The following is a 12574-nucleotide window of genomic DNA, read 5'->3' as shown; positions in this document are numbered from 1 at the left end:
GCAGTGAGGGCACATCTGGTAGTGGGGCCCGAGGGCAATGGAGGGCTCGCTGGCCCGACTTGAAAGTACAGGATCTCCATGGAAAGAGGCTGGAAAATGCTAAGATACCTTGCACCGTCACTCCATCGGCCACGTTCATCGAAATGTAAGTAGGGTGCTTTTTACAAGCATTCCAAAGTATGCCTATGTCTATGTTGGCACTTTTTGACTCTTACATATGTGTCCTCAGTCAGATTAGATACTACCCGAAGTCAATACACAACTTTTGATTCAATGCCATGCAACACAGTAAACTTATTAAACTCCTACTGACTGTAAGGCTATCGAGCCTTCCATTAGGTGGAATACAAATATGCACAGGGCAAGTTCTTATTTTTAAGGGCTTTATAATCTAGCCAATGGAAGGTGAAACACACCGAGTGACAGACACAAAGTTGTGAGTCCACTTATGTTCTGGACATAGAGAAGGGAGACGTCTTCTGGTTAGGATATCAGCAACAAGTGTGTTGGATCCTGAGATATGAAAAGGATTTCGAGTAGGGGAGGCTGGATGGGTGGAGGTGAGAAGAAACAGGGCATTCCGGGCAGCTAGAATCAGGTTAGCCAAGGCTGAGAGGTAGGAAAGGGTAAGATAACGTGGGGACGCAGGGAGAGGAGGCTGAAGAGTTTCACTTCTGCCTGCATACTTACACATTCTGTACCCAGACTAGCAGATCACGACTAGATCCTAGATGGCTTTGAGAGGACCTTGCATTGCTCGGCACACTGACTTACGGAGAGTCAGGCACACTCACTGAATACGTCCAATTGGCACTGCTGATATGGAACTATGTTTTTCATTCGTGCATTTATCTATATATTCAGCAGACATATATTTAAACCTCCTATGTGCCAGGAACTGCATGAGGAAACTAAGATACAAAGAATAACACCCAGTCTTACTAAGAAGAATTGAGCAAGCCCTCAATTACCTCCCTATGCACTTTGCTAACTCTTATGGGCCCATCTCCCCCAATGAATCTCAAGCTCCTCTGAGTACACAGTATCTAAGCTGGTGCTTTGCATATAACAGGAAGTCCACGCATATCCATGTGAAAAGGTCCAAGGAGGCAGCAGCTTACCCAAGGCATCTGTGGCATTGACCTGGAAGATCAGCCAGCTGTGGACATTCTCTTTGTTCGAGCCAAAGATGGTGAAGACAGTGCTCTTCTCCCCAGGTTCTGTGAGGAGGCCATACACAAACACTGGCTTCTCAGAGAAGATGAATGTTTTCCAGGTCTCCCCTTCATTGGTACTGTATCTGCCCAAATGCAAGTAAGAGAATCCTTGCAGTTAAAGTATCTAAGGCAAAGGCTTGGTTTCCATATCACATTCATCAGGAGCAGGAACCAGGGCTCCTTGGAGAAATGGCTGATCCCGGGCTAAGGCAGGGAAAGTTTAAGGAAATGCTCAGAGATAAATGCAGTCATCTCCAAAGAACACAGGAGCCAGCCTGATGGGGCTCCAAGTGGCTGAATTTAGGAGAATTCAAACATCAAAAAAGAAAAATGATGGTAACAGATTACACATTGAATGAAAATAGGAAATGGGTCTCTAAGAGGAGCAAAAGAGAAATTTTTTTCTTTTTTTTCTTGGAGACGGAGTCTCGCTCTGTCGCCCAGCCTGGAGTGCAGTGGCGCGATCTCGGCTCACTACAAGCTCCGCCTCCCGGGTTCATGCCATTCTCCTGCCTCAGCCTCCCGAATAGCTGGGACTACAGGCGCCCGCCACAACGCCCAGCTAATTTTTTTTTTTTTTTTTTTTTTTTGTATTTTTAGTAGACCCTGGGTTTCACCATGTTAGCCAAGATTATCTCGATCTCCCGACCTCGTGATCCGCCCGCCTCGGCCTCCCAAAATGCTGGGATTACAGGCGTGAGCCACTGCGCCCAGCCCCCAATTTTTTTCTTATATTAGAATGACACTTAATAAAGGTTGGAAACAATACAATAGAAATGACAGAAAAATTACCATTCTGTAATCCCCACTGCAATAACTAAATCACACAAAGATCATCACTGGATGCTAAAACCACCGGGTGAAAGTGTTGGGGCCAGGATGTTCAGATTGTCTGACATCAACCAACAGACAAATCATTCACTACAAATGGGGAAATAAAATTTTACAAAACATAATCTCACAATGAATGATCAGAGAGTCACAATCCTAACTAGACATCAGCAAAAGCAGGACAACTTGGTATTAGGTGCCTCCTGAATAAAGCATTGAGAATAACACATCCTCTGTGCGCTATTCTATACAACTGGACAAATCCAAAATGTGGGATATTCTACACAACTGCTCCAGATTCTTCAAAAAAATCAAGGCCACAAAACCAAATAAATAAACAAAAAAGGCAGATAATTGATTTGTTTTTCTAAGACCACCAGAGTGGGCACAAAAGAACCAGCGAGCAGGCAAGGCTAAAAGCAAAACTGCAAATTTATTCTTTGGTCATCTAGCTTCAGGGACCGGAGCTGGGGGTGGGGGGGGGCGGAGTTTCTAATACAGTCCCGACAAGAGTGGGGGCTGAGAAAGCCCGCCCCAGGCGCATCTGCTGGGAGCGACTTTTCTAGGAGTGGAAGGGCAATAGGCAGGGCACGGGCATGTCGGGGGAGGGGGGGGCGCTCCGCAGGTGCCACCAGGTAAATCTTGGTCTCTTCGGATTGACATCACCTGGTGCATGCCTGATTAATCTGCACCTTCCCGGGCGTCAGCTGCATTTTCGCACACACGGGTAAAAGCCGGTGATGAAGAACCCGGAAATGTGCCATCTTGCCTCCGTTCATCCAAACAATAATGTGTTACAGATTTAAAAAGACTAAAGGAGTATAATAGCCAAATGCAATGAGTAAACAAATTCGCAATGCATAAATCCAATCCAGGGTTTAGCTCAGGACTGACTAAATCCCAGATCAAAGGGGAAAAGCGGCCATAAATAATTTGAGACAACTGAGAAAATATAGTCTATAAGTCATACCGAGTTCATGTTAATTTTCTTAGGCGTGAGAATGGCATTGTGATTATATAGGAAAATGCCCTCATTTATTGGAGATACATGTTTAAGTAGCTGTGAGGGAGCATGATGTCTGTAACTTTCTTTAAAATGATTCAGCTGAAAAATAATAGATGGATACACAGGATAGATAAATAGACCAATGATAGAAGTAGAGCAAATTGGCAAATACTAACAATCTGTGACTCTAGGCGAAAGTTTCATGGGTGTTCTTTATACAGTTTTTCCAACTTTACCGTGGTCTTAGAAATTAAAAAGCAAAAAAGTTGAAGGACAGTATATACTGAGGAAAGTCTCCAAGACAGGCTATAACAGAACAAGGAAGCAAGTCTTTGAAAAACTAAGCAGCGTTTGAGTAACTGCACTGATTTTACATTATCTTTGGTATTGAAGAAGGAGAAGGAAAAGAGGGAGGGAGAGGGAGGCAAGGAAGAAAATCTGCCCAACATTTGTTTTATCACCCAGTGAGCAGGTGAGATGCTGGACATGAGAAATCACTCAATTCAAGCCTCTTTAGAATCACAGAGCTTCTGGGCCCTTCTTAAATCCAAATTATATGCAAAACTTTTTCTTTCAGCTTTCTCATGTTTTTGAGATTTTAGTTTTACACCTTGGGATTCTAATACTTGACATAAATCTTTTCAAGACATCACTCAATCCAAACACTGCATCTCATATTGAGATTATTAAACTTGATTTGGCCAGGCATGGTGGCACATGCCTGTAATCCCAGTACTTTGGGAGGCCAAGGCAGAAGGATCTTTTGAGGTCAGGAGTTTGAGACCAGCCTGAGAAACATGATAAGACCTCCTTCTCTACAGAAAAGTATATTTTTTTTAATTAGTCACGTGTGGTGGTGCCCCCTGTGGTCCCAGCTCCTCCTCTGGAGGCTGAGGTGTGAGAAATGCTTGAGTCCAAGAGTGTGAGGCTGCAGTGTGCCATGACTGCACCACTGCAGTCCCGTCTGGGTGACAGAACGAGACCCTGCTTAAAAAAAAAAAAAGATACTGCCACAAAAAGGCTAGGGGTTAAACCATCTGGTAGGGTTACAAGGCAGAATAATAAATGTCAATGGGAGACTAAGTAATCTCCCACTACAAATCTCTCACAAGGGGAGAAATCTCACCTGGCAGATACACTTTTGGTTTAAGAAAATTTTGAAACAGATATTTGGATAAATTAACTCATTCAGTCTCCTTCTTATAACCAGTGTCATAAGCTAAAGGTTTATATTACTTTTATAGCAAAATGAACCAGCAGAGTCAGCCTATTACCCAGACATCATGGTAGCCATCTGCCCACTCAGTGGTAATGCTAAAGTCCACCTATTTATACATTGCCAAGTTAATTCTCTTTAAGAGCTCCTCGAACCCCACATAACCTCAGGAAATGAATCACCTCATTTCTTGAGGGTTCCCAGAGGACTCTGACAATAACTCATTAATGAAATAACAAGCAGGTGCATGACCAAGCATAGCTTGTATCTGAAAATACACTACTCATTTAGAAAATGGTGCTCTTCAGAATTCTGGGGAAAAGGCTCTTGCCTTATCAACAGCGACAGTTAAGAGAACACGTATTTTGGACTGAATTCTGACCCCTAAAGGAGAACTTGTGTTGGTAGAAGTGACAAGAACCTTGTGAAGAAACAAAGTCATCTTTGCATTCTTTTTTTGTACTTTTAGTAGAGATGGGATTTCACCTTGTTGGCCAGGCTGGTCTCATACTCCTGGCATCAAATGATTCACCCACCTTGGCCTCCCAGAGTGCTGGGATTATAGGCGTGAGCCACCGCACCTAGCCCATCTTTGCATTCTTAAGTTATGAAAGAGGATATAGGGCACTTGCCTTTAGGAATGAAGAATTCAAACTGCTCAGATAAAAATATAGACATAATCCCAGGGACAAAAACTTTCAAGAAGATGGGAAGGTCGTATAATATAATAATAAAACTTAATATAACCACAGATACTCTAAAAGGAAGAAGTGTGGTAGATAACCAACTTAGGACTCTAGCAGGCAGCTACACAGAAAGGTTCCTGATGAGTTCGGGTTTCTAAAGAACATATTCAAGATGGGAAAAAGTCATATAACCAAGAGCAAAAAATTCAGTTACTGCTAGGTAATTCTAGCTGTAATTCTCACAGCCAATAGTCTGTTGGAATAGTAGCAAGATAAGTTCAAAATGAATCACGGTTTATGCTTCAAATTACCAAAATAATTGGCAGACTGGTGGGTCAGTGGATGGTTTATCTGATCAGTTCTATAAAGAATTAGAAAGGAACAGGATCATTGTTCTGATGGCCAACAGAATAAATAATTGCAGACATAATCATATGTATCAATTCAAAAAACAGAGCACTTGATATACATTCATCCATTAGTGCATCCATTCATTCATTTATGAAAACCATCACCCAGGTCTGCCTATCTTTACTAGAACTTTGAATTGAAAATATTTTATGTTTTCTGACTGATTGGAAAACTGAGAATAAAAGAAATAAAGACTCCGTAAGAAAAAAAAAATCTTTGAGTAACAACATAGTAGTAAAGCTGGGTCTAAAAAAAAACAGAAAAAAATAATTTCTATGTTTCTCTTTATCAAGGAAAATAATCTTCAAATTGGACATGACAAGAAAAACTAGGTAAGTTAAAGGAAAATGAGTACAAAATATAGTCTAAGGACTGAAAGACTTAAAGATACAATGATTATAGCATCCTTTTCAAAAATCTCTAGAAGAATTATGAAGAACAAAGATCTCAAAAACTATAATAGGGAAAAAACTTTTATTTCCTTAATGAAGAAAAGGTGGTTTCAAGAATGGATTATGAAATAGGTTATTTGAGAGCAATCAGACGAAAAGGAGGTCAAGGCTAAGAACCCAAATGGTTCCACACACAAGTCACAACAGACTAACTCCATTTCCTTTCCTCGTGGTAATTCGTGATTTGAAAAACAGGACAATGACACAGAACATTCATTTTTTCATGAAGATCTTTGTGGACCACGCAGTCAGATAAAATTCACTGGTGGTAAAATAAGCACATCCCAAGAGTGCTGACATATGGTTTGATCTCACCCCAAGATAAGACTTCTCATTCTCACAGAGCTCAACACATCTGTCAATGATCTGGATCGGGATCTGGAAAGCGAATCTGCCAAATTTGCAAAGGGTAAAAGGCTAAATGTATAAATAATACAATAAATGCCAAAAATAGCATTCAAACCAAAAAAATAAGCAAAAATAAAAATAAAGCTCCACACGTAGTTTCAAAAACCTATCTGCTCAAATACAGAATGGGGAACATCTGGTCTTTAATAAGATCCATAAGAAAGAAGGATCTCAGGTATTTTAGTTAAAGTGAACTCAGCCTACCAATACCAGTTAAAAGATGGATAAATCTCAAAATCATTACGCTGAGTAAAGGAAGCCAAATACAAAATACAAACAAGTGAAATTCTGGAATAGGCAGAACTAACCTACAGTGATAAACATACCACTGGTTGCCTGTAATTGGGGCAGGGGTTTGGGGGTGGAGAGCACTGACTGGAAAGGGACATGTGAGTATTTCCTGGACTGATGGAAATACTCTACATCTTGACATGCACCCTTCGGAACTGATTAACTGGTGTAGTCAATATCTGGGCATCCTGTGGTATGCAAATGATACCTCCACTCAAAAAAGAAATTAATAGGAGCCACCAGTTTCAGATGGCTGTTAAAAATGTAAATACCGTCAGAGGTTTTTATTAATAGATATAGAGTGTTCAGAATCGTGAAGGCAAAATCTCAATGTCTTCTGCATGTTTCAGACTACTGGGGCCAGATCCAAGTACCACATTTTAAGGCACTGACATCGTGAGGCAGACCTAAGGCAGAACCTAGAAGATGGAGATTCAGGATCTATAGAATATGAGGAAAGGAACTGGGGATATTCATCATGAAATGGCAGACACTGAGGAGAACATGACAGACTCCTTAAATACTTGAAAGGCTTTCATGCCAAAGGAAATATCTACTGTGCATCTCCACGGAGCAGAACTAAGTCCAGGAATAGAAGCTGGAGGGAGGAGAATTTGGGCTCTCCCTCACCAGAGAACTTTCATTCACAAATGAATGAGTGAACAAATGAACAGCAAACTGTCCCAAAGTAAATTGGAGCACCTTTTAATATGGCAAATTCCCCACCAAGAGAAATGTTCAAGTATAGAACAAAAGACTGTCTATCACAGATGGCATGGAGAAAATTCTTGCAAAGGGTGGCAGAAGGCTTAACCGGATGTTGTAATATATCCAGACTCCTGCTGGACATCTCCCCTTGGACACACCACAGAGGCTTCAATTCAACCTGTCCATGTCTGCATTTAATATACAGCCCTGCAAGCCTACTCCTTCACCTCTGTCTTTCTATGAGTGGTATAATCACTTCTCCCATCATCTCAGGTAAATCAGAAGCCACGCCCTGCAGACTTAGTCCTCAAACACACCCCCGCATCAGCTCTCACTTCCGGTCTCTCTCCACTGAATCCATCCTCTCCATTCTGCCAGATCCATCGTTCCATAGTGCAAGTCTAGCCATGTCATTCCCCTACTAAAATCCCTCAAAGGGACCCTATTACCTCAAAGCAAACTTTAATCTCTTTAGTAAGGCACAGGTAAGGTCCCCCAGGACCTGGCCTCTATATACACACCTTCCTCCAGCCTCGTTTCTCACCACTTCCCACCTGGAAATTTGCATTCTATTAATACTCAGGAGCTGTGCACATTCCCCAATGATCATGCTTTTGCCCTTGCTCAAGTTCTCTCTAGCCCTAGAAAAGCATTCCGACCTTGCTTTATATCCTTTTATGTTCAGCTGGGGTTTCCTCTCCCAGAAGCCCTCCCCTGTCCCCCAGATAGCACCACCTGGCCCTCATTCTGGTTCCCACTGCGCCCAGGGCTCTCCATAATCTCATACCTCACTATATTTCAGTGACTTGATTTTGCGAGTGTTTTCTACTAGATTGCCGTTCATCAGGAATAAGACCTCTTACTTTTCTTCCCCTGGCACCTTGAATCTTTCCTAGCACACAGAAAGGGTATTATTCATAAACGCTTGCTGAAGGAAGTTAAAGAAACTCCACTGCATTTTTTTAACCCCATGTCTCAGTTTCTTAACAGTTAAAAGGTGATAAGGACCAAGCTTGGTGGCTCACACCTGTAATCTCAACACTTAGGAGGCTGAGGCGGGCGGATCACTTTGAACTCAGGAGTTCAAATGAAAACAGCCTGGGCAATATGGCCAAACCCGTGTCTACCAGAAAGAAAAAAAAAGATATAAAAATTAGCCAGGCATGGTGGCTCACGCCTGTGTTCCCAGCTACCGGGAGGCTGAGATGGGAGGACTGCCTGAGCCTGGGAAGAGGAGGTTGCAATGTGCCAAGATTGCACCACGGCACTCCAGAAAAAAAAAATCAAACCATGATAAGAACACCTGCTCCTCTATAGCTCAAGGGGCAGAAAAACCACAGCGGTCAGGATAAAGTAGAGGTGGCTCTCCTGGCAACTGTGCCATTGAGAGGTGCTGCAAGCAAGTGAAGACATTAACCGCTGCCTCCCACATTCTGGAACTGTGGGTCTGATTCCAGAGCCCAGGTCCAGAAAAGACAGCTGCTCTGCTGCGTGGAGTCTTTGCAGGGGCTTTTCGGGATTTCCAGAGAGAAGTCCCTGTGAAATTGGATATCTTAGAAAAAAAGATGCTTTGGGGCAAGTTCAAAATCTTATTACTGACTACGAATAATATCATCACACTGACAAGCGAATAATATCATCACACTGACAAGCAAACCGCAGTGAAGAAACAGAAATTGATCTTATCTTCTGTGATAAAGCTGACAAACGTGTTTGAATCTTCTTCAGTCGGGGTGCAAAAATGCAACAGCCCCTTCTCCAAAGAAAAAGCCACTGCTCCTGCGCCTCCTGTGAGCATGTTCACAGGAGCAGCATGCTGAATGAATGAATAAGTGAATCTCCAGTGCAGGTTCTTATTTACCCATTTCAGACATGTAGACAGAAGAGCAAAACAAAGTGTTCCACTTCTTGCTCTCAATTTCAATTAACAATAACAAAGGTAACAGTCTCAGAGGAGACTCAAGGCAGAAGCTGAAACAAAAAACAGTCAACTCCTAGATATCTGTGCTAATCAGGGAGAGAAAGACATGCATAACTTAAAAGAACATCAACAACAACAACAACAAAACCACTAATGTTTACGTTGAGCAACGCTTCAATTTCTGTCCCCACTATCACCTATTTGAGTTACTAATGCTACTTTACTTAGCTTTCCTCCCTAAAGACAGGTGAAATCAGAGCAGAAAGCCCTCTTTCAAACAACCCCCTCCTCCCTGCCTCTCTCTCTGCATCTGGCTCAGAAACATCACAGAGCAACAGTGGGCACAGGCAGCTCCTGATCAGTGCCCCACTTGCCTTTGCATCCTTGGTATCTAGCACAGCATCTGCTTCATTGTAGATGTTCGACAGCTGTCTGTGTAATTGACCTGAAATGATTCCTAACAGAAATATGCTCAAGTTCCAGTGTGGGCATTAACTCCTGACGAATCTCTTATTCCCTCATGTGAAAACTAAGGAAAGTGGATTAGGTCATCTCTGGTGTCTCTTGGGTACCACCAGGTTGCACACATCCAGGGAGCCTCCACTCACATCTGTGCTCCCGGGGTTGTCATCGACACGGAGCACAATGGCAGTGGTCCTCTGGAGCTGTGCAATTGGCACGCCAGCTAGGTCTCCTCTAGTTTTATAAATCAGTTAAAAAAAAAAAAAAAAATATATATATATATATATAAGCAATCTTGGATGATTAAGTATGCATGACCTATTTCAATCAAATATTTGCTAAGTGCCTGCTAACCTGTATCGAGCAGAAGTATTTACCTACAAAGACCTTACTAACGAGCTGCAGAATTCAGGCACATCATGTAAAGGTAACTAACATAAGAAGCAGAGTATGATCAATGCCAAATTAATGGGACAGCCTATACACGCTGTGAGTCATAAAGGAAAAGAGATCTCTGTGGTTGCGGAGGCCAAACTTAGAAGGGGCCTGAAGCCCTAGCCCAGCAACGGATATCCGGTCTTGTCAGAAGCAACCTCTCCTCGTGCATGGGCATCACAGTAAATCACCACTGTAGTTTGAGAATATGAACTAACTTGAATATTATTTCTTGCTTTTCAGAGCAGCAGGAGAAGAAGCAAAATACCTCTGTGAACAACACACTCAGTAAATGCCAGGTGGCTACACAGATTTAGGCCAAGCTCAGGTTGTTATGTGGGACACATGCACCTGTCAATAGGAAGCTTGTATGTATTCTCGTATTTCCAAATGCTTTATTTGAACTATTCAAACAGACACCTCCAAATGAAACCTATACAACTAGAGGAATGCTACAGTGTCCATAATCCCCCAAAGTCTACAACCCCCAAGTCATTTCCAAATGTCTGCGGAAGGCTTTATGATTTTCTGGCAGCGAGTTTATTTTCCTCATCATGTTTTGCTCCAGCTAGTGCAGAATGACGCTGCGTTCCCTGAGCACATATGCACCGACAGATGGTGTAAGAGGACTAGAATCACACTAACTCCTTCAGAGGAGCCAGTTTGGAATGCAAATTTAATTTTCAGAGAAGTTAAACAAGGCAAATCGAGAACTGACTCTGAAATCTGAAAGCCATACAAAGAATGAAATGTATTCCTAGGAAGCCAAACTATGTACCCTACGTGAGTATTACACACACAGCAGTATACCAAACACTACAATTGTTTCCTCGCCCACCTTATGACTACAGGGTGGCATGCATCCTATTCATCTATAGATACACAGTACCTGGCACAATCGGTGTTTGCTAAACATGTGAAATGAAAATTAAATTAATGGGTATATAAATGATAGCACAAATGTGGGAAGTACTGTGTTCTGTGATGGTCGTTGTCTGAGCAAATACCTATCTGAATATGAATACAGAGTGCTGCATACAAACAGGACCTCTTCAGAGTACTGCCTCTAAAGAAACAGCTAACCAGTGCTACACAGAACAGAGAACAGCCAAGTGGAATGACAAATACCAGTACTTTGCTTCTCTCTCCTTCTCTGAGGCCAGGTTGCTCAGCACATGTCAAATTAACCACAGGGAAAAAACCAGCTGCTAAGATCTCTTTTTCCAAACCACCCACCTCTCACTTGCTGCTGGCCCTGTTTCTTTCTTTTTTTTTTTTTGAGACGGAGTCTGGCTCTGTCCCCCAGGCTGGAGTGCAGTGGCGCGATCTCGGCTCACGGCAAGCTCTGCCTCCCAGGTTCACACCATTCTCCTGCCTCAGCCTCCCGAGTAACCGGGACTACAGGCGCCCACCATCATGCCCGGCTAGTTTTTTGTATTTTTAGTAGAGACGGGTTTCACCGTGTTAGCCAGGATGGTCTCGATCTCCTGACCTCGTGATTTGCCCACCTTGGCCTCCCAAAGTGCTGGGATTATAGGTGTGAGCCACCGTGCCCGGCCAGCTGGCCCTGTTTCTAAAAGGAGCAAAGAAAAAGAAAGCTTTGTCCTTGCGATAAACAAGATAGTTACAGAAGCCCTCTCCAGATCCTTCACCAGTCCACCTAATGGGTTCAGCTCAAAAACAGGAAGAAGTGTGGTCTGGCATGAACTTGACCTAACATGAACCATTCAATAATGAGCCAAAAGAACCAGTATATATATACAGATCTGTATATATCTGATAAAATCAGAACATAAGGGTGTAGAGGTTACAAACTCCTGACAGTTTTGCTTTTCAGAACAATATATTGCAAAGAATGTAGGATGCAATCTAAAAACCCAAGTGCTAATCCTGCCTATGTCACTAACAAAAGGAATGACCCTGGGCAAGTTACTTTGCCTTGCTGAGCCTGTTCTCTCATCTGTGAAATGATGCAGTTAACCCTAAACATCGCTTCCAGCTCTATGAGACCCCCCCACCAACCTAATGCACCAGAAGTCAATGGCTATCAAGGTGTATGCATTCTGTAATTGTTACTCATGTATTATTATTATTGCTATTTATTTTTAGTCATTCTATGTAATAAAGAGACAAAGCAAAGGAGAACAAATTAAAGAGCCTCCACTTAATTACTTGGCCATTATTAATTCTTTCTACAGTGTTATACTTTTCCAAATCCATAAAATTAATTGCCCTATTCCTCACAATCTCCTTTTCTGATAGAAAGGACAGGTTCTTATTATTCCCATTTTAGAGATAAAGAGTTTAAGTCAGGGCAGGCATGGTGGCTCACACCTGTAATCCCAGCACTTTGGGAGGCCGAGGCAGGTGGATCACCTGAGGTCAGGAGTTTGAGACTAGCCTGATCAACATGGTAAAACTCTGTCTCTACTAAAAATGCAAAAATTACCCAGACATGGTGGCAGGCACCTGTAATCCCAGCTACTTAGGAGGCTGGGGCAGGAGAATTGCTTGAACCCAGGAGATGGAG

General features: G+C 42.5%; 1 protein-coding gene across 2 annotated transcripts in view; it reads right to left on the bottom strand.

Annotated features, from left to right (window-relative positions):
* SORL1 (sortilin related receptor 1) overlaps positions 1-12574 on the bottom strand; it is a 180451-nt gene that overhangs the window by 86676 nt on the left and 81201 nt on the right. For both annotated transcript variants that reach the window (XM_023208488.3, XM_023208489.3), the window contains one exon: positions 1122-1300. In XM_023208488.3, the coding sequence (XP_023064256.2) occupies positions 1122-1300 (179 nt within the window). The remainder of the gene's footprint in view (positions 1-1121; positions 1301-12574) is intronic.

This window comes from Piliocolobus tephrosceles, chromosome 13, assembly GCF_002776525.5.
Source record: "Piliocolobus tephrosceles isolate RC106 chromosome 13, ASM277652v3, whole genome shotgun sequence".
NCBI classification, from domain to species: domain Eukaryota; kingdom Metazoa; phylum Chordata; class Mammalia; order Primates; family Cercopithecidae; genus Piliocolobus; species Piliocolobus tephrosceles.
The sequence above is the reverse complement of the archived record's forward strand: the minus strand, read 5'-3'. Positions and strand labels throughout refer to the sequence as shown.